General features: G+C 43.6%; 1 protein-coding gene across 3 annotated transcripts in view; it reads right to left on the bottom strand.

The window, feature by feature from the left end:
• NUP93 (nucleoporin 93) overlaps positions 1–16,162 on the bottom strand; it is a 115,570-nt gene extending 99,408 nt beyond the window's left edge. The window contains exon 1 of one of the 3 annotated variants that reach the window (XM_033218471.1): positions 16,019–16,162. Coding sequence is in view for 1 of the 3 variants with exons in the window: in XM_033218473.1 (XP_033074364.1) it covers positions 6,603–6,608 (6 nt within the window). In the remaining 2 variants the exon portion in view is untranslated. Of the gene's footprint in view, positions 1–6,602; positions 6,624–16,018 lie in introns of those variants that run through there. The other 2 variants (XM_033218472.1, XM_033218473.1) reach the window with 2 other exon arrangements.
• Between the last annotated feature and the right edge of the window lie 5,731 nt (positions 16,163–21,893).

Genomic DNA, 21,893 nt, shown 5'->3' with positions numbered 1-21,893 from the left:
TGCCGAGAATACTCTCTACTGTGATTTGGTTGAACCAAGACCAGGAAAACAGGCAATCTTCGGAGTAACCACCACTAACTCTCCCTCTCTCCCCTACTGTTATTCTAATACACCTGCTCCTTCATTAACATAGAATAAATTCTTTTTTTTTCTTTTTTTTTTTATACTCAAGTCCAGGTCTCCAATTATACATTCTTTATCTTACAAGGTTACTGAGAGCACAGATCTGTGCCTGCTTGTTATATGCGACACTCAGGACATTAGATTTGTTTCTGTACCTGCTACTTTGAGAAACGCCAATAGTACAGAATATATAATGCACTATTCTTATACAAGGTTCTTGACCAAGAGAATGTTTTTAACTCCTACCACTAATTAAATCAACAGAAGATAAAAAGTAGCACCATGTTCCCCAATGAATATCCTTGTGATTTCCTATGCCTGTCTTTAAAAAAAAAAAAAAAAAAAAAAAAAGTAGCACCATGGTAAGAAAATTGGCTGGGCACGGTGGCCCACACCTATAATCCCAGCACTCTGGGAGGCCTAGGCGGGTAGACTGCCTGAGGTCAGGAGTTAGAGACCAGCCTGGCCAACATGGCGAAACCCCCATCTCTACTAAAAATACAAAAATTAGCTGGGTGTGGTGGCACACACCTATAATCCCAGCTACTTGGGAAGCTGAGGCAGGAGAATCACTTCCGGGGGTGGGGGGTGGCGGGCGGAAGGTTGCAGTAAGCCGAGATCACGCCACTGCATTCCAGCCTGGGCAATAGAGTGAGACTGTCTTGGAAAAAAAAAAAAAAAATTACATTGCTAAAAGGTTAATAAGAAAATTTTCTGTTAAAAAAATTACTTGTACAATAGCTCTTGTTATACTTTTTTCCTTTTTTTGGGAGACAGAGTCTCGCTCTGTCAGCCAGCCTGTAGTGCAATAGCGCAATCTTGACTCATGGCAAACTCTGCCTCCCAGATTCAAGCAATTCTCATGCCTCAGCCTCCCAAGTAGCTGGGATTGCAGTGTGCACCACCACACCCAACTGGGGTGACACTACCAGCTTTTTTGTATTTTTAGTAGAGACGGGTTTTGTCATGTTGGCAAATAATTATATGTCAGCTATGAAGCACAGGTTAATTGTCAAAAGGACACTGTTACTGCCATAAATCCATTAAGAACTTTTAAAAATGAGCATTAAAGGACATTAACTTTAAAGGCAAGGGAACAAGGGTAAAACAAAAATAGCTCAGCTGGAGTAAACATAAAGCCACTTCGGTATTCTTTATGAAGTTCCAAGCTGACTTTAATCTTCAACAAAAATTAACGTACAAAATAACTCTTAACCTCAAGTTTCTAAACAAACATTGTAATTTTTTTGACCCAATATAATCAGGCTGTAATTTGCAATCTTTTTTTGTGAGAAAATGGGGATGGGAGAATTAGGAAGGTATCCTCAGGGAGAGAGGAAGAAACACAAGAATTTTGAGGAGAGGGGCATTTTTAAACAACTACTCCGCCCTGACAGAGAAATGTGTTTTCTCAGGAATGTTCAAGGCCAATGACATTCTACTAATTACACAAAACCATGGTCATTCACCAGAAAGGGAAAAGAAAAGCAAAGCATTCCCTTCTCCGGATCCCCACTCCACCCCCACCCCCCCGCCCATTATTTTTACTGTAAGATAAAAATAATTTTTCTAACAGAGTCAAGGAAAAGAAAACACTTTTTTCTTTCATGAGGAAAACTTTGGAAATCCCTAAATAAAGAACCGAACGAAACAAAACTTTTCCATGATTAAAAAAAGAAGACAAAGAAAGATAAAGGAAGAAAGAAATACATCTAATATTTTATTCCTATGTCAGACAAAGGAAATGCTCAGCTTCTCAAATGACCAGCCCACCCCAAAGATTTTGAGCAATGAATCTGGTATAAGTAATTAATACAAAATCAGTCATTTACTTTAACATGGTCTAATAAAGATTTTTTAAAGTTAATTATATATAATGGTTTTGACAATGGTAAAATAAAGGTTGAATCTCTGAACAACATCCTAAACGTTATATCCCAAAACTGGGCTCTAACTTTTCATCCACAAAACCTGCCCCTTGGCCTTCTCAGTGTGTGAAGACTTCATTATTCAGTTGTTTGGACCAACCCATGATGGCCCATAACTCATATCCTACATCCAATCAACCAACAAAGCCCTTCAAATCTACCTTCAAAATACATCCAGAATCTGCCTGTCCTCGCCATCTCTACCTAGCCACCTCCCCACATCCAAGCTGCCTCCCTAGACTCTCTCAGCAGTCTCCCTCCCAAACCTCCCAGCTTCAGCCCTTGCCTCCCACAGTCTGTCTATAGCAACCCAGCAACCACTGATCCTTTTACAGTCAGATCACATGCCTCCTGCTTAAACCTCTTGTACAGAAAGAAACCCTACAAAAGGGGCCCCACCTCCCCTCATCACTCAGACTCATCTCCAGCCCTATCTCCACTCCTTTCATGGGTGCCAGCCACTCTGGGGCCTCTTTACTGGTCCTCAACGGATCAGGCACATTCCTGCCTTACAGCCTTTGCACTCCGTGTTTCCTCTACTGGAATGTTCCTCCCCCAGAAACACTCAAGGTTGACTCCCTATCTGTTTCAGTTCACCTATCACCCTGCCTTTGAGGCCAACCTAGAAAGCTTTTTTTTTTTTTTTTGAGACAAAGTCTGGTTCTGTCACCCAGGCTGGAGTGCAGTGGCGCGATCTCGGCTCACCGCAACCTCTGCCTCCCGGGTTCACACCATTCTCCTGCCTCAGCCTTTCGAATAGCTGCGACCCTGTAGTCTGCCACCACGCCCGGCTAAATTTTTGTATTTTTAGTAGAAACGGGGTTTCACCATGTTCGCCAGGATGGTCTCGATCTCCTGACCTTGTGATCCGCCCGCCTCAGCCTCCCAAAGTGCTGGGATTACAGGCATGAGCCACCGCGCTCGGCCCTAGAAAGCTATTTAAAAGTACAAGCCACCCCAGCAATCCCCCATCTCCTTTACTGTCTGTCACCTCTGCGAGAATATAAGCTGCACAAGCACAGTGTTTTGTTCACTGACGTACCCCAAGCTTCTACAACAGTAGAAGTGCCTGACACATAGTAGGTACTCATATTTTGAATAAATAGGAGGGGTTTTTTCTTCCGTTGGTGAGAGTCTGTCCTTCTCAAAGACTTCCTGCACCCCCTTGCCAAACGGGCACCCACTAGCAAGCAGAGACCTGAACAAAAACATTCCCTTCCAGTTGGTATCAGACTACCAAATGATACTTAACATTTTTGAGGCAGCACAGCATAAGGCAGTGACAGTCTAAATGGCATGAATTCATATCACACTTGGTCCAGACTAGTGCTTTCCCTCTAAATATCAAGACCAAAAACCAGGTGAACAGAATTAGAAACCAAAAGAAACAGACACATATAGAAAGAATTTTGCTACAAAACTTCAGGGTAGGAGTAAAGAGAAAATAAGCTTGTTCTACGTCTGCACAGCAGAAAAGAGAGGTATGTATGAAATACTACTTTTGGGAAAAACTGGATCTGTCCTGCATTATTATTCAACCAGTAGAAATTAATTATACAAGAAAGTTTAATTAAAGTTTCCAAATTTATACATTTTTTGCTACCCTCATTGTGCAACTAAATCTATACTTTGATGTATTCATCATCCCACTGCACTAAAATGCTTCAATTTATGCCTAATTTCATAAATTTAGGACAATTTTTATCCCCACCACAAAATATCAATTTAGCCACAAAATATAGAGATTAAACCACTAAATCAACCTTGACCAAGAGACTAAAAACTAATCATGAAAATAACCTCAGTAAGCTTTGTCCAGTAGAGACAATTAAAACGATCTATGGGGGAAAAAACTGAAGTCCAAGCCTTGCGTTGGGAAAATCTGGCCATGCAGCCTGGACACCAGCTGCATCCTTGGGGAACTATGGAGGAGAGGCAGAGGAAGAAGCAACACTAAGAAACTATGGAAGCAGGACCCGGAGCAATCAATGCAGCACAAGTGGGGCTGCACAGGAAAAGGCCAGCAGGGACAGCGGAACAGCACTAGGGCTCCTTTACGACAGCAGTGACTAAGCTCCTGGGCGTGGTTGGGAATCCTTTGGCAAGGCAACACTGGCAGGCACTTCAGAGAGCATCGCAAAGTATCAGGGCCTTGGGCAACAAATTACTCTCCCTGTAAGTAGAACTTGGCAGAAGTGCTACCGAGCCTCCATAGAAACTCCTCAACAACCTGGGCAACTGAGAACCTTAAACTGAATGGCAAACTTATCACTGCTGTTAGAAGGCAAGATTGGTTACACTTGTCGGGGGAAGGACAGAAGGGGAAGGATGAGGACGGCTTCAAGGGGGCTCGCAATTTTCAGTTTTTTGATCTAACCATTGGTTGACAGTGTGCTCACTTTTCAGAAAATTAGTCAATCTAGACTCATGATTTGTGTATCACACTTCAATAAAAAGCTCCCCGCCCTGACTGCTGCCACCAAGCAAAGGACAATGACCCGCCTTTTTTCTGAAGCTACAGTAGGATACCCCACTATGCTAAAAATAAGGAATGTTCTCAGTGGAAAGGTCCCATAATGTAGATCTCTTCACCACACCTAGAGGATGCTGAGCAAATGAACTAAATGAAAAAAGTAAAAGCCACAGTTTGAAAGAGAGAGCTTCTACCTAGAGCTAAACCAAGGGCTGGCCAAACTTCTACTTCCTTATGCTGGTCTGCGTTCACCTATCATTTAGTGTCTAAAACACATGTCCCTTTAGGGCATATCAACATTCATAAATGAGGTGGAAAAAATTCCCAAACTGCATATAAGGTGAAATGAACTAAATATAAAGGCAGAGCAAAAATGCACAAAATAATTTCAGTTCATTTACTATTAACATGTGAGTTTTACGAAAAATAAAATCATTTCCACATTCCAAATATATTAACTATGTCAAATATTTAATTGAGCCAGAGAAGAGTAGACACTTAAATATTCAAACAGCTAAACACTTCTAAACCATTGTAAATCAGTATTCTCTAAGAGTGGCCCCTTCGGGATTTTGTAGATGGTCTGAATCTTTGTCTGTTATAGTATTCATGCTTATTATATTAAAATCTCACATATCTGTTTTCTGATATTATTAGTTCGTTGGTTTCTTTTTTTTTATTTATTTTTTTTGAGACGGAGTCTCGCTCTGTCACCTGGGCTGGAGTGCAGTGGCCGGATCTCAGCTCACTGCAAGCTCCGCCTCCCGGGTTCACGCCATTCTCCTGGCTCAGCCTCCGGAGTAGCTGGGACTACAGGCGCCTGCCACCTCGCCCGGCTAGTTTTTTGTATTTTTTAGTAGAGACGGGGTTTCACAGTGTTAGTCAGGATAGTCTCGATCTCCTGACCTCGTGATCCGCCCATCTCGGCCTCCCAAAGTGCTGGGATTACAGGCTTGAGCCACCGCGCCCGGCCTGTTTATTTTTAAAGCACCAGCCACAAGTAGAATACCTCTCTTCCTTTACTCAGGTCTTATGGACTCTCAAGCTGGGGAATCATTGCGTCATCCCAGAAATAGCTATTACTCACTAGTTCTCTAGACTTAAGCCTATGTTACTCCCAGGATATATTCCAGAAAAATAAAGCACCAAAGCTGAAAAAGGGAAACAGAAAATGAAACAAAGGAAGCTATAAAAGAGCCTCAGAGCCATCCATCCTAGACATATCTGCCAAACGTTTGCCCAGTTTCTAGTCTCCTAGGGCAAGAGTGAGCAAACTTCTTCTGTAAAAGGACAGGTAGTGAATAGTTTGGGCTTTGTGGGCCAGGCTCTGTAGTAACTACTCAACTGTGCTGTTGTAGCTTGAAAGCAGGCACAGATAATATGTAAACCAACAGGCATGGCTGTACTTTAATAAAACATTAATCATGAACACTTAAATTTGAGTTTCATATAATTTTCACATGGTTATAAAATATTTTTCTCTGGATATTTTTCCTCCCAAGGATCCAAAGATGTAAAAATCCTTCTTAGTTTATTTGGCACATAGGCCATAGTTTGCCAACCCTTGGGCCTAAGGTATTGAAGCTAGACTTGATAAGTAAGCTACCCTAACTAGGCCCCAGTATGAAAACATTGTTAAAAAGATAAAATGAGTGACACAATAGGTGTGTTGCCATCTCGTTTCCTCTTTAAACTGTTCATTTGGAAAGCATATTTGGGGAAGAAATCTGTTTTGTAAATGACGATGCCTGTCCCATTGACCTAATGCACAGGATGCTAAAGGGAATCCACTGCTCTTTGTAAGTATAATGCAACATATTAAACCCATGTGAATTTTCCCTTTTCCTTATCACCCACAATCCAAACAGCACATTTATCCAAGAAATACAAAGGGCTGAGAAAAAGATGAAAGAATAAAGACAAAGCCATCTGTCTTTTCTTCCATGTTAAAGAAATCTCTCTCCAATCACTGACTTGCATGGGGAGATGACACCAGCTATTCTCCTGCAGAATTTCAGTATAATCAAACAATACTGACTGAGGAATTCTAATTTAGTAAAATGTATGTAGTAACATACCCACATATTGTCTCTTTCAACTTCAAAGATCATGCAACCGAAAAAAGACAGTTGTTAGCGCTGTTATTTTTTTTTATGTTGTCAAAGGGGGAGATTTTATATACATCAGAGAAAGTAACAGATGTTGCTATTTATATCCTTTCTTCCAAATGTACAACTGACAATGTTCTTCTTTTTTGATTATTTTAAATATTTTTGATTTAAAAAATTTTAAATAACAGTAAACAGTACTGTTTTTAATAACCGTAAAAGAAATGGGAAAAAAACATATTTTAGACAGAATGGGTGAGAAGATTACACTGTGAACCCAAACACCTGGTTCCAATGCAGACTGTTCATTTACTAGCAGATAAACTGATCTCCCTCTGAGATAAAACCCCAATTTCTCTGTCTCAGTTTCCTCATCAATCAAAAATGATAATTTCTACCTACTTCAAGGAGCTGTTGATACATAAAAGTATCTTATAAACTCTGCTGATTTATATCATTGTAAAATGCTATTTTAGCTTTTTTCCAAAGTTGCCAATTTGGCAACATTTTATCATTTAATTATAAACATCTCTGCTTCAAAAAATCTTTTAGTAAATATTTAATCCCAAATTATAACTTATTTAATCACAACTTTGTATCATTAAGTAAGAACTTCTGGAAGACAATTAAAATGTTGAAATGTATGTTGTACTGCCCACTATCAAATATGCTTTTTATTATAAATCCAGACTTCCATAATGAAGGTGTGATTCAAAAGAAATTTAGCATTTAATTTTAAGCAGAAACTTTGCCCTCAAACCTTATTAATCGCACTATGACAGGAGTAAAACACAAGAATGGTGTTCCATATTCTTGTGAATGATTCTGATTCTTTGATTCTTTTCTCATCCAAGATTGATGACAAAAACCTCACTCAAGGTATCGAAAGTTTAATATTGATTCTGTTCTCCTATCTTCTGAATACATAAACTAGCTAGATGACAATATCATTCCACTTTTTACTATTATCTGTCAGCTGTCAATTACAACAACCCCCTAAAAATTACATCTTGACATCAGTTTCAGACACCTCTGGAAGAGAGAGGAGAGGATAAAAAAAATTGTTGTTGGAAAGTTCTTTATAGCCCTGTGAGACTAAGTAAAAGAGTTAAACCTTATCATTATTCAGAAGGTAGAGTTCTGGAGAAAACAAAGACCTAAAATAAATTAACCTAGACAGAAGAGAAAGACTGGGGTGATTTAGTAGCAGTACTGCCCTCAATGACTCAATATTTGCAATAAGGAAAGCATAGTATCAGCTTTCCTGATACATAAAATATCACTTGTATCATTTCCTCTTCAATGAGCAAAGAGAAGTAATAACCTGGCATCACAAAGAAAAATAAAGTATCCACATAAGTAACTTTATTAAACTTTTGGCTGTCCAGTCCTGCAGAAGGCCCAGCTGGGAAGAAAGTGCTGTGGACTACAGCTTGGCTCCATCCCACACCAGCCCTCTGACCCTGGGGCTGGATCCTCTCTGGATGAGGGGGTTGCTCAGGTGGTATCTAAGGGCCTGCTCACCTTAAAGAATTTACAAATGTGAGATGTTTTAATAAACTTACTTGATGCTTCCTGGGAAACAGCCGCATTTTAGTGGTGATGGAAAGTATCCGTACAGAGAACCTTAGGAATGATATCAGCTGTCTTACAACTAGCATAAACGGGCAGATCGCCAAGTCAGCCCCCAAAGGCCTTTGGCTTTGGCTCTTGCTCTTCTCTCTAAACCAATGCTACTCAACTCTGCCCCACAGGGGACAGTCAGCAATAGCCAGAGACATTTTTGGTTGTCACATCTTGGGAGGCAGAAGGTGTGTAGATTCTAACAAAAGTCTGGGTTCCTCCCATAATAATTTTAAAACCACTGCATGTACAGAATTATCCCACTTGGGCTTTTTATGGCAGTATATTCATACCTTGGTAAACACACAGCAATGGAAAAGATCAAACTACAGACTATACAGAACATGGATGAATTTCACAGACATCACAGTGAGCTGAAGAAGCCAGATACAAAAAGAAAAAAAAAAAAAAGCACTGTATGACTCCATTTATATGGATCTTAAAAACAAGAAAAACTAATCTATGGCGCTAGAGATGAGAATACTGGTTATCCCTGGGGGAGTGCTGATTGGGAGAAAGCACAGCAGAGCTTTTTGGGTAGTAAGGACTGAATTGTGTTCTCTCAGAATTCCTATGTCGAAGCCCTAGCCCACAATGTGATGGTATTTGGAGATGGGGTCTTTGGGAAGTAATTAGACTTGGATGAGGTGACGTGGGTGGGATCTTCAGGATGGGATAAGTGCCCTTAGACACACCAGAAAGCTTTCTTTCCTCCACCTACCTCTCCCCACACATACACATCAAAGAAAGCCCGTGACTACACAGTGAGCAGCTAGGAAGAGGGCCCTCACTAGAACCTAACTATGCTGGCATCCTGATCTCGGACTTCCAGCCTCCAAAACTGTGAGAAAATAAATTTCTGTTTAAGCTAGAACAACAGGTATTTTGGTATTTTGTTATGGTGGTCTGAGCTGACCAAGGTACCAGAAATGCTCTGTAGCTCAATATGGACAGTGGTCACAAGAGTGAATAAATGTGTAAAAATTCCCTGAGCAGTATACTTAAGGTTGAGTCACAGTTTTTTAGAAGGAATAGCAAGAAACAAAGCCCTAACTTAGCAAGAAACAATCTAGCATTACGAAGGTGAGAGTTGGGAGACTTTTCTACTTTTCATTTGATTCCCTTGTCAGTGCAAATTCTTTTCCATGAGTATATGTGATCTCACATAATTTTTAATAACTTGTTAATTTTAATATTACTCTAAATTCCCTACTTCAGAGGGTGTGTCTCACCACTGCCCCTGAAGCCTCAATGGCAATGACTGTCAAATCCACACCTGCCCCCATGCACTCAAACTCCAACCGTGAGTTTCCAGGCACCACTGGTGCATCTCCTCTCAAGCACATAACTGTCACACCCACCATGTCTCCAAATGCAGTTATCCACCCCCAACTCCTCCTCCACCTTTGCCCCTGGCTTCTGTCCCTTCTCCTTTGTGTCTCTGTGTGCCCTCAGATTGTTTACTTACAGGTGTCCCTCCACTCTCAGACTCAGAAACCAAACACATGTAGGTACATTTTTCCACAGCAAGCAGGTAGGTATTCCTCATTATCCAAACTATTGCTACTCTCTAACTAAAGCTCAGGAAATGAAATACTATAGACTCAGATAACATGAGATTCCTCTCTCTCCAAACTCTCATTACCGAAACAGATTGATTGATTGATTGATTGATTTTTGAGATGGAGTCTTGCTTGGTTGCCCAGGCTGGAGTACAATGGCGTGATCTCGGTTCACTGCAACCTCCACCTCTGGGGTCCAAGCAATTCTCCTACTGACTCAGTCTCCCGAGTAGCTGGGATTACAGGCACGCGCCACCACGCTGGGCTAATTTTTCTATTTTTAGTAGAGATGGGGTTTCACCATGTTAGCTAGGCTGGTCTTGAACTTCTGACCTGAGGTGATGCGCTGCCTCAGTCTCCAAAGCGCTAGGATTACAGGTGTGAGCCACTGCGCCCAGCTCCTAAACAGATTTAAATGGCATGTGGTAATCATATTTTTGCAACATCCTCTAACTGTTGCTTTCACCCCCATCACTATCACCCAAGGCCAGACTTTCATTCCCTTAAGTCCAAGTCCTTCTTAGATGCTAGAACATGGCCTTCCTCCTAGCCCTGCCCCCCACTCCATGTACCCTACTCTATCTTCCTTTTTTTTTTTTTTTTTTTTGAGATGGAGTTTCACTCTTGTCCCCCAGGCTGGAGTGCAATGGTGAGATCTCGGCTCACTGCAACCTCCACCTACCAGGTTCAAGCGATTCTCCTGCCTCAGCCTCCCAAGTAACTGGGACTATAGGCACGCACCGCCACGCTCAGCTAACTTCTGTATTTTTAGTAGAGATGGGGTTTCACCATGTTGGGCAGGCTGGTCTCGAACTCCTGACCTCAAGTGACCTGCTCGCCTTGGCCTTCCAAAGTGCTAGGAATACAAGCGTGAGCCACTGCGCCCAACCCCATCTCTCTTTCTGACATGGCTGTTGCCCCTGCTCAAAAAAACCTCACTGGCTCCCACGCACAGGGATCCAGGTGAGATACTGCTTTTAACTTTCTACCTCCCAGAATAAACCTTGTGTACCAGTCACCTGATTTACTTCGTCCCTGACCATCCTTGTACATGTCCTGCCCTGTGCCATTTTTCCCAAAAAGAAACACCTACCCAACCTTCCACAGCAGCCCTGAGCTCCAGCCAGCTCCTTCACTCTTTAGCTAGATGACTCTGCCCAAATTAATTACTCTCTCTGGACCTCATTTGTGAAATGGAAAAATAACTGTATCTCCTTCACCTGTCACATAGTAACCACTCAATAAACATTAGCTATCATTATTACCACCAACTCAAGTCCTACCTACCAAATGGTCTTCCTCAATACACATTACCTACAGAAATTTTCCCTCATCTAAATTCCTTTTACTCCATTCATTTGTTTGCCCAACATCATCTCCTGAGCGCTGTTTGTGTATGAGTCCCCACTATGGGCTTTATTTGTATAACCTAATGTCATCCTCACAGCAGACCTCTCGTGTCCAAAGGAGCTGACTGGTACATGAGTTTTTCAGCAGGGGCAACAGCCATGTCACAAAGACAGAGATGGGCACAGAGAGTAAGGTGCATGGAGTGGGAGGGGTCAGAAGGAGAAGGCCGTGTTCTAGCATCTAACAGGGACTTGGAACTTCTCCATCATCCTCATTTCAGTAAATGGTATCTTCACGCTAGAAGTTGCTCAGGCCTAAAACCTTGACATTGTCCTTTCTCTTCTTATACCCTACATAAGCAATTCATTTCTACACTACATTTATTCATATATACATGAGTCAGACCCACTTTTTGTCTCTTCTACCACTATCATCCTGATGCAAGCCACTCTCATGTGTCACATCTAGGTGATACAGTAGCCTCCTGTCTCCCTGTTCTTTGTCCCCTCCCACTTCCCAGTCTGTTCTCCACACCACACTGGGAGCCTTTGAAGGGGCTCAAACCTTCAATAGCCCCCAACACTCACAGACTGAGATCCAAAGTCCTTACCCTGTGCTACGAGGCCTACATGACTGCCTTCTGACCCAACTCTTCTGTTACCACTCTTCCCCAGGATTATGCGCTTTGGTCCTACGACCTTCCGCTCTTCTTCAAATACGCTAAATACACTGCTGACTAGGGCTTTCACAGTCACTATTTCCTCCGTATCTGCAGGAATATTCTCCTCCAAAATGGCTACCTGGCTCACCCCCTTACTTCCTTCAAATCTCTGCTCAAAGGTTTCCTTTTTAAAGAAGCCTCTCAGCACACCCCAGTTAAAGCAGTCCCACTGTCCACTCTACCACATTTCTGTTTTATCTTCTTGGTAGCACATTATCAATTTCTGGCATCACATGTCTACCTGTTTGTTCATTTACTGTCTGTCTCCTAATAGGCTCCTTGAGTCTGGGAACCTGGTCTGGTCTGTCCACAGCCCCATTCCTCGTGCACTGAACAACAGCACCTAATGTTCAATAAATATGTGTTAAATGAATGAAGGAAGAGAAGACTATAACTTTGGTGTACCTTACAGATCAATGTAGGAATTTCTGGCAAGGTTTGAGGAAGGTTCTTCTGGCAGTTAGCAATGTGTATGGGGGATCTAGCTGTTTGAGGACACTGTTGAAGCCATAAAAAAGTATAAAGCTACAAAATATTTCAAACTTTATGTTATTTAGGGGAGAAGAGATGTAGGTATTAATAGACATTAATATAAAGCAAATAAGTGAGCTAGGAGGACGCTAACCTACCAAAACAAAGGGGATTCTCATATCTCTATGTCCAGCCCAACTCTTTTCCCAAGCCAGTATTTCCAACTGTCCACCTAATACCTACACCTTGATGACTCATGGGTGCCTCAAACTACACATGTCCCAAATCAGACTCATCACTTCTCTCCCCTTAGCCACTGCCACCACCAATGCTTCCTTCTCGTGGGTTCCCAGTCTCTTTTGGTTAAACAATTAGCATGCAGTCAAGTAAGCCAGAAACCACCTTTGAGTTACCCCGGGGTCCCCGTTCACCTCTTCAACACCCAACCAATCTCAAGATCCACTTCTCAAACCTTTTGCAAAGTCATACCCTCATCTCTCGCCACTTCTCTGACTTGCATGCCGACTAAGCCTTCTTGTTCCTCCAACCAGCCTCCCTATGGTCAGGGAGGTTTTTCTGAAACGCTTTCCTGCCTTAAGTCCATCAGGAACACCTTCCATCCCCTACAGAATAAGATGCTCATGTTTTGACAGAGCTATAAAGGGTGCTCTCCACAGAACAGACACTGCCACCCTTACTACCCTCATCTCTTGCTGCCTTCCCCCAGTTATACCCTAGTAATTCTCTATTCTTTGGGATGCCTGCTTCCTCCCTTCATACTCCTGTACGTGCTAGGTACACACTCTCTATAACACATCCCCAACCCTATCTTGTCACATGGGGAACTCCTATGTACGCTGCAGCCAGCTGGAAAAGTCTCACCTTTGCCAAACTCCTCCCACACTATTCTGAATCTTCTATACTGTTCTTCCCTAGTGCAGTAGTTGTGATTATTTCATCACACATATGTCTCCCTCTCTAGTGGCAAATTTCCTATATGGTAAGGTCCACAGATGCTCAACTCTGAGTCTTCAGCATTAAGTCTGGCACATAATAGTTACCAGATACATGTTTGTTGAATTAAAGTGACCCGTTCCCTGAACACACCTTGTGAAAGATCTTCCTTCTAACTCCACATTCTTTAAGTAAACTTTTTCATGAGGAGTGGCCCCTCTCACCTTCGGATCTTTGCTCCAACCTGTCCCTCTCCTTGGCACATCCATTAACCTTATTTTCTATGTCAGTCCATCAAGAAGCTGGTTCAGACCCTCGGACTCACTACATCTCCAGCTGCTCAAACTGCAGAGGCTTTGCACTTGCTCTACTCCCTACTGGCAGTGCTCTCAGATAGTTCCATGACTTGCTCATTCATTTGAAGCAGGTCTCTATTCAAATATCCCTGTCCTCCTTTAAGAAACAGCCCTGACATCACACTTCCTATCTGTGCTTTTATTGCTAGTGGTACCCTCCATAGGCATATCAGTTCAATGAGGGCAGGCCTGTCTCATTCACCACTGCATCCCCATGCCTGCAAGAGTGCCAGCAACATTCATCCAGTTCATATTTTTTGAGCACCTACTGTGTGCCAGACCTAGGTGCTAGGAACACATCAGGGAACAAAACAGATAAAAATCCCCTCACATTCTACAGGGGGAAGACAACAATACACAAGAAAAATACATAAAATGTAAGTGCTAAGAACAACTAAAGCAATGAAGGGAGGTGGGAAATGGGGAAAGCCTCACTAGGTGCCTCCCTAGTAAAGACCCTGAAGAAGTGAGTGCAAACTACATGGATACTAACTGGCAAGCACAAAGGCCCTAGGCCAAAGCATGTCTAATGTGTGGAAGGGGAGGGAGCAGAAAATGAGACTGGGAAAGTAACAGTGGGTCAGATTATGTAAAGCCTTATAGCTCACTGTAAAGGGGTTAGTCTATCATATTAATGAGATGGGGACCCATTGGAGGGATTTTTTTTTTTTTTTAAGTAAAGGAATGATACAATCTGACAGCTTGTGTTTTAAAAAGATCCCTCTAGCTGCTGTGCAAAAAATAGGGGCCAGGACGGAAGCAGGAAGACCAAATGGGAAACCATTTCAATAATCCAAACCAGAGGTAGTGACTTGGCCCAGGTTGGCAAGTACTATTTGTGGCGTTAAATACAGAGGGCTGGGTGTGGTGGCCCACACTTGTAATTCCAACACTTTCGCGGGAGGCTGAAATGGCAGATCACTTGAGGCCAGGAGTTCGAGACCAGCCTGGCCAACATGGTGAAATCCCGTCTCTACTAAAAATACAAAAATTAGCCAGGCGAGGTGGCATACGCCTGTAGTCCCAGCTACTTGGGAGTCCGAGGCAGGAGAATCGCTTAAGCCTGGGAGGCAGAGGTTGCAGTGACACGATGACACGAGATCGCACCACTGCACTACAGCCTGAGCAACCAAGGGAGACTGTCTCAAAAGAAAACCAAAAAAAGAAAGAAAAGAAAAAGAAAGAGAGCAGTCAACAATGCCTCAAAGGTTATTAGCCAGGGTCTTTCCTATAATTCAGATGAAAAAAAAGGCAACAGGAGCAGTTTGGGGAGGGTAATGAAGGGGAGCTTCCTAGCCCTCTCTTGGCATGTTTAATTTGAGTTGCCTATCATCCATCTCAGTGGAGATATTAAGTGGGTGGCTGGATAAAGGTCAGGGGTGAGGCCAGCGATGGAGATATAAATATGGAATCTGTTAGCCTCTAATATGTAGGTATTTAATGCTATGAGATCACCATCAATGAAAATAAAAATATTGCAAACACAAATGCACAAAGGAAGATTTAAAGAAAAAAAATAAAGAAGAAAAGCTAGGATGACCGAGGATACCCTCCCACATCCCCCGGAGAGAATACAAAAAGGTGATCCTCACTTTTGCTGAAAGACAACTCGGTCAAAACAAAGATTAAATAAATAAAACCTCCTTCCCACGTCTATCAGAAGGGCAAACCCAGACCAGAGGCTCTGTCAACGGGTCTTTCACACTTTCACCAAGGGCCCATGGGGCCGGCCCCATAATTTTTCCAAAAGAAAGCCAGTGAACTTGGGCTTCGCCTTTGCAGAGGACGGGATGGAGTAAGCACAGAGAAGGGTGGGCCACCCCTGGGTTCCAACCACTAGCATCCTCTTGGATGTACAAAAGGTAAGCCAAGGGTTGGGAGAAGTTGCCCTCGCCCCAAAGACCCCTTCCCTCGCAGGGCAATGCCTCTCTAAAGGGTATGTCCACGAGGGGTAGGCGAGTAGGCAGGGCACGGTCAGGAAGGTAAGCAGGCAGGTGTTGTGGCACAGGCTTAGGAAGGGTGGGCTCGCGGGGCACTAGGTGGAGATGAGGGCAGGGGTGTGGCGCGAGGCCGCCACAGTGGGTAAGGGCGAGTCGGGAAGCCTAGGTTCTGCATTCAGAAAGTGGGCGAATGAAAGGCACCCCCAGGGGTGCAGCCCGACTCTAAGCCTCTGGGGCGGCTCGACAAGGCGTTGTGTCGCCGGCGTCAGGCGTGCCCGGCTGCCATGAGGAGAACGGGAAGTGTGAGCGGCGGGGCTCCGAGCGTGGGTACGGCGCTCCACCCAGTGACGGGGTCCTGGATTCAAGAACAAGCCCAGGGTCGGAAGAACGCGACCAGACACACCCTTACCTTGTACTACAGCCGTCTCCGCCGCTCAGGTGCCGGCTTGAGGACGCGGCCGCCGCTTCTCGCGCCGCTCTACCCCGCTTCCTGATTGGCCAAGGCTGGCTGCTCCCAGAAACCCTCGCGCGGCGCGCCGCCAAAGGAACTTTATGGAGACCCGTGGGGCAGAACAAGAACAGGGGCGGGGCCGGGGGCGGGGCCGGGGGGGCGGGACGAAGGCAGGGCCTTGGGCCAAACCGTCACCCCGGGCCACAGGCAGCCGCAGACCTCACCTTTCCCACTTGGTTAGAGTCGGCTCTGCCGGGAGAAAGCGATTCCAGAATTCCCTAAGTTAAAGGAATTTCTTACTCCTTGAGCGCCATCCAAGGGCCAAGCCCTAGTCTAGGAGTTGGGAACACAGTGGCGACCACAACAGACAAGATCGCTGCCCTCACTGAGTTCCCAGGCTGGCAGGGGAAACAAAATATAATAAGTGACTGCAGTTCGCAAGAAGAGCTATGAAGAAAAAACAGGGTGATGGGAGAGAGAATGCTTGGATGTTGAAGGGAGGCCTTTCTGAGGTGGTGACATCTTGAGCTGAATAAAGAAGGATGAGAAAGGATGGGGCTTGCAAAGTTCCGGCTTCAAAGAATTCCAAGCAGAGGGAACAAGAGTGAAGTCTCCAGGGAAAGCCAGCTTAGTGTTTGGAGACTAGAAAGAAGGGCTGTGTGGCTGGAAGATGGTGAGCAGGGACAAGTGGGCTCAGACCCATCCATAGAATGGATGGCTTACACACAACAGAAATTTATTTCTCACAGTTCTAGAAGCTGGGAAGCCCTAGATTAAAGCACCCTCAGATTCAGTGTCTGCTGAGGGCCTGCCTCCTAATTCATAGATAGCCCTTGATAAGGTTTGGCTCTATGTCCCCACCCAAATCTCACCTTGAATTATAATCCCCATAATCTCCGCATGTCAAGGGTGAGACCAGGTGGAGGTAACCAGATCATGGGGGGCAGTTTCTGGCATGCTGTTCTCGCAATAGTAAGTCTCATGAGATCTGGTGGTTTCATAAGCGTCTGGCATTTCCCCTGCTTGCACTCATTCTCTCTCCTGCCGCCCTGTGAACAGGTGCTTTCCACCATAATTGTAAGTTTCCTGAGGACTCCCCAACCACTCAGAACTGTGAGTCAATTAAACCTCGTTTCTTTTTAAATGACCTGATCTCAGGTATTTCTTCACAGCAGCATGAGAACGGACTAATATAGCACTCCTCTCCCTGTAACCACACACAGAAGAAGGGTGAGGGGATCTCTCCAATATTTCTTTTAAAAGGGCTCTAATCCCATTCATGAGGGCTTCACTCTCATGGCCCAATCACCTACCGAAGTCCTCACCTCTTAATATAATCTCAATGGGGGGCAGAGTTTCAACATATAAATTTGAAGGGGGAGGACACAAACATTAAGTCTATAGCAACTAGTGTCCAGCTTTGTTTATTTTTAATACCTCACACTGGCATATTGTGAGTTCTCTATAAATAATTGGTGCTTTGCCCTGAAGCTATTAAATATGTAACCAGACTCTGCTGTGATCAGAGAATATCCACAGAGATAATAGTATCTTGCATCTGAATAATGTTTTATACTTTTACCTTGCTTTTCCTTTATGTCAAAAAAAAAAAAGAACTTTTAATGACTTAGACAAATGCTTGTGCAACATTGCCAGTTGAAAATCCAGGACACTTGCCTTTTACAGCGGAGTATTTATACATTGTAAAACCCAGCAATTCAACTCCTAGATATATGCCTTAGAGAAACTCTTACACATATGTACAAGGGTTGTAAGCAAGAATCTTCATAGCAGCACAGTTCATATTAGCAAAAAACTTGAAACAAGCCAAATATCTGTTAACCAAAAAAAAAAAAAGGATAAATAAATTGTGGGATATTATGCAATGGAGCATTACACAGCAGTGAAAAATGAGTGTGCTTCAGCCACAGACACACCATGGATGAATCTTGGAAACGTAATGTTAAATGGAAAAAGTGGCCAGACACGGTGGCTCACACGTGTAATCTCAGCACTTTGGGAGGCTGAGGCAAGAGGGTAGCTTGAACCTCAGAGTTTAGGACCAGCCTGGGCAACATGGTGAAACCCTGTCTCTACAAAAAATACAAAAAAATTGGCTGGGTGTGGTAGTGTGCAGCTGTAGTCCCAGCTACTGGGGAGGCTGAGGCGGGAGGATCACCTGAGCCCAGGAGATCAAGGCTGCAGTGAGCTGTGGTCATACCACTGCACTCCAGCCTGTGCAACAGAGCGAGACCTCATCTCAAAAAACCTTGCAGTTTTCCAGATGGTCTTCCCATATACCTTCCTATCCCCAGAGATAACCACAATCTGACATTTTGTATTTATCATTCCAATGTTTTATAGTTTTATCACAAATGTATCTGTGCATAAACAATATATTATTTGGGTTTTTTGGTTTGTTTGTTTTTTGTTTTTAAGAGAACTGGGTGCATTGGCTCACTCCTGTAATCCCAGCACTTTGGGAGGTCAAGGTGGGAGGATCACTTGAGCCTTGAAGTTCCAATACCAGCCTGGGCAATGCAGTGAGACCCCCATCTCTATAATAATAATAATAATAATAATAGTAAGCCAGGCATGGTAACTCATGGTTGTAGTCCCAGCTACTCAGGAGGCTGAGGCAGGAGAATCACTTGAGCCCAGGAGGTGGAGATTGCAGTGAGCTATGATCACGCCACTGCACTCAGCCTGGGCTACAGGACAAGATCCTGTCTCAAAATTAAATGAATAAATACACAAGAGACAAAGAAAGAGGATATCAAAATATGACCAAGTGGGAATGATGTCTGTCCTGGCTGAGGAACCACAAATGAGTCCTTAAAAGCTAGTGTACTTTTCAAGGTTTCTGCAATGAAATGACCATGCATAATTCCTGTAATCAGAAAAAATACACTAAAACCGAGTTGGTTGGTTTTGTTTTGTTTGCACAGAGTTATAACCAACATCAGCTTCCCAAGATTTGCCCAGGTATATGATTCAAAGAAGTTCCTTTGAGGATTCTGAACTCACCTCTAACGCCATTCCTTGAACTATCATCTTGTCCAAATGCCACAGAGACAGGAGTTTTTATCTCCTGGTGGCAAGATCAAACCGAGCAATTTCTGGAGCTGTTTCTGTCTGTCAATTAATTACATAGCTTAGAAGAGCTTTTTTTTTTTTTTTTTTGAGATGGAGTCTTGCTCTGTCGCTCAGGCTGGAGTGCAGGGGTGCGATCTCGGCTCACTGAAACCCCCGCCTCCTGGGTTCAAGCAATTCTTCTGCCTCAGCCTCCTGAGTAGCTGGGATTACAGGTGCCCGCCACCATGTCTGGCTAATATTTATTTTAGTAGAGACAGGGTTTCACAATGCTGGCCAGGCTGGTCTTGAACTCCTGACCTCATGATCCACTCACCTCGGACTTCCAAAGTGCTGGGATTACAGGCATGAGCCACCATGCCTTGCCAGAAGAGCTTTCTTAAACATCACTTTATCTGAGCTCAGAATCTTTCAAGAGCCTTTGCCTTGAGAATTGTTCTGAGATGTGCCCCAGAGCCCCTGCAAAGCCCCTTTCTCAGAGGTGGGGATTTTCAAGCTCTTTCCTACTTAAAAGGGAGCTGGGTGGTGGCAGAGAGTTCTTACCTTCCCTCATTTAGTCCTACTGGGTCCCAAACATTATTTAACAGAATCCTGTTTTTCAAAGGAAGTCTCTGATGGAACCCTGTATTATAACACAGATTTTGCATGTCTTCTACACATACCAAGTGTATAACTCTACCTTTTTTGGCTGCATGATCATATCAAACAAACACAGGCCTTTGTACTCTCATCTGGTTGAATTGTGCTTTTGAATATTCTTAGTCTTCAGATGAACTCATTGAGTATATGGGATATGCATTCAATGCACTCTACCGTATTACCAGACAGTTGCTCTCTAATGAGACGTCTTTTAACACTCAACTCCTCTGTGGAGCATTCCTGCCCCAAATCTCAGTCCCTGTGTTTTGATTGGTGGCATGTGACTCGGGCGCAGCCAATCAGAGCAGAGTACTGCAGTACCCTGGCCACAGGGACTGGTCCAGGAACTGGTTTATAACCCAACAGGGTCAAGAAAACGCACTCTTAAGATGTTCTGCTTAGAGAGTTCTTTGTATGACTGGAATAAATTAGAACTGTGAAGATGTTTTTGTAGGCATTATCATTCCTTTTACAATTTTGTTTGTTTGTTTGTTTTGAGACAGAGTCATACTCTGTTGCCCAGGCTGGAGTGCAGTGGCACACAGTCTTGGCTTGTTGTAACCTCCGCCTCTCAGGTTCAAGTGATTCTTGTGCCTCAGCCTCCCTAGTTGCTTGGATTACAGGTGTGTGCCATCACGCCCAGCTAATTTTTGTATTTTTAGTAGAGATGGGGTTTCACCATGTTGGCCAGGCTGGTCTGGAACTCCTGACCTCAAGTGATCTGCCCTCCTTGGCCTCTCAAAGTGCTGGGATTACAGGTATGAGCCACCATGCCCGGCCTGTTTAATTGTTTATTATCCACAAGGGAAGAATTTGTCTGGGAAGGAAGACAATACAGAAGAAAGCAGTGTAGTGATGGAGAGAGAGCCTGTACTCAAGTGACATTGTGACACAGCTTCTGGATCAAGCTGTGCCTAAAGCTAACCCTATCCCTGGAATGTTTCGTTGCATGACCCAGAAAATTTTATTTTTTGCTCAATTTCACTGAGGTTTTACATCACTTGCAATCAAAATAATCCTGAAGGATTCAGGTATTACTTGAGCCCTTATAGCATCTCATCTAACATGCTTGTTACAAGGTCAATAGACCAGAATTGAGTAAGCTTAATTCAGTAAGCTTTTCCCAATCGAATTGCTTTCCCATCACATGCAATATAGGGAGGCATTTTCCACAATGTCAAGAAGAATGCTTTCATCATCAGATTACATTTTATTCTATCCATTAACAAAATAATATTAAACAGCTCCATTTACAAAGAAGCCAAGAAAGTTTTATTTTCATGTTCATTGCATTTTGTTCCAAAGTGACATTGTAACTTGGCAGGGAATACAGAATTATATTGCATGGTTTTGTTTCTGTGTAAGTTTGATCAAGACAATGGTCAATTTTTATTATTAAAAAGATGAGACTTTTGGATACATGGCATTATAAATCTGCTTGAACCCACAGAATGTACAACACCAAGAGTAAACCCTAATGTAAACTACAGACTGGGTGATCATGATGCATCAACATGAGCTCATCAGTTGTAAGAAATGTACCACCCTGGTGGGGGATGTTGGTAATGGGAGAGGCTAGGCATGTGTACAGGCAGGGGGTATGTGAAAAATCTCTGTACCTTTGGTTCAATTTTGCTGTGCTCCTAAAACTGCTCTAAAAAAAAAGTCTATTAAAACATTTTTTAAAGTAAGGCTCAGCTGGGCACAGTGGCTCACACCTGTAATCCTAGCACTTTGGGAGACTGAGGCAGGCAGATCACTTGAGGTCAGGAGTTCAAGACCAGCCTGGCCAACATGGTGAAACCCTGTCTCTACTAAAAATACAAAAATTTGGCTGGGCACAGGGGCTCACACCTGTAATCCCAGCACTTTAGGAGGCTGAGACGGGCGTATCACGTGGCAAGAGATTGAGACTATCCTGGTCAACATGCTGAAACCCCATCTCTACTAAAAATACAAAAATTAGCGGGTGTGGTGGCGCATGCCTCTAGTCCCAGCTACTTGGGAGGCTGAGGCAGGAGAAACACTTGAACCCAGGAGGCAGAGGTTGCAGTGAGCCAAGATCATGCCACTGCACTCCAGCCTGGTAACAGAGCGAGGC

This window comes from Trachypithecus francoisi, unplaced genomic scaffold (genome assembly GCF_009764315.1).
Source record: "Trachypithecus francoisi isolate TF-2019V2 unplaced genomic scaffold, Tfra_2.0 Lachesis_group10, whole genome shotgun sequence".
In the NCBI taxonomy this organism is placed as follows: Eukaryota; Metazoa; Chordata; class Mammalia; order Primates; family Cercopithecidae; genus Trachypithecus; species Trachypithecus francoisi.
The sequence above is the reverse complement of the archived record's forward strand: the minus strand, read 5'-3'. Positions and strand labels throughout refer to the sequence as shown.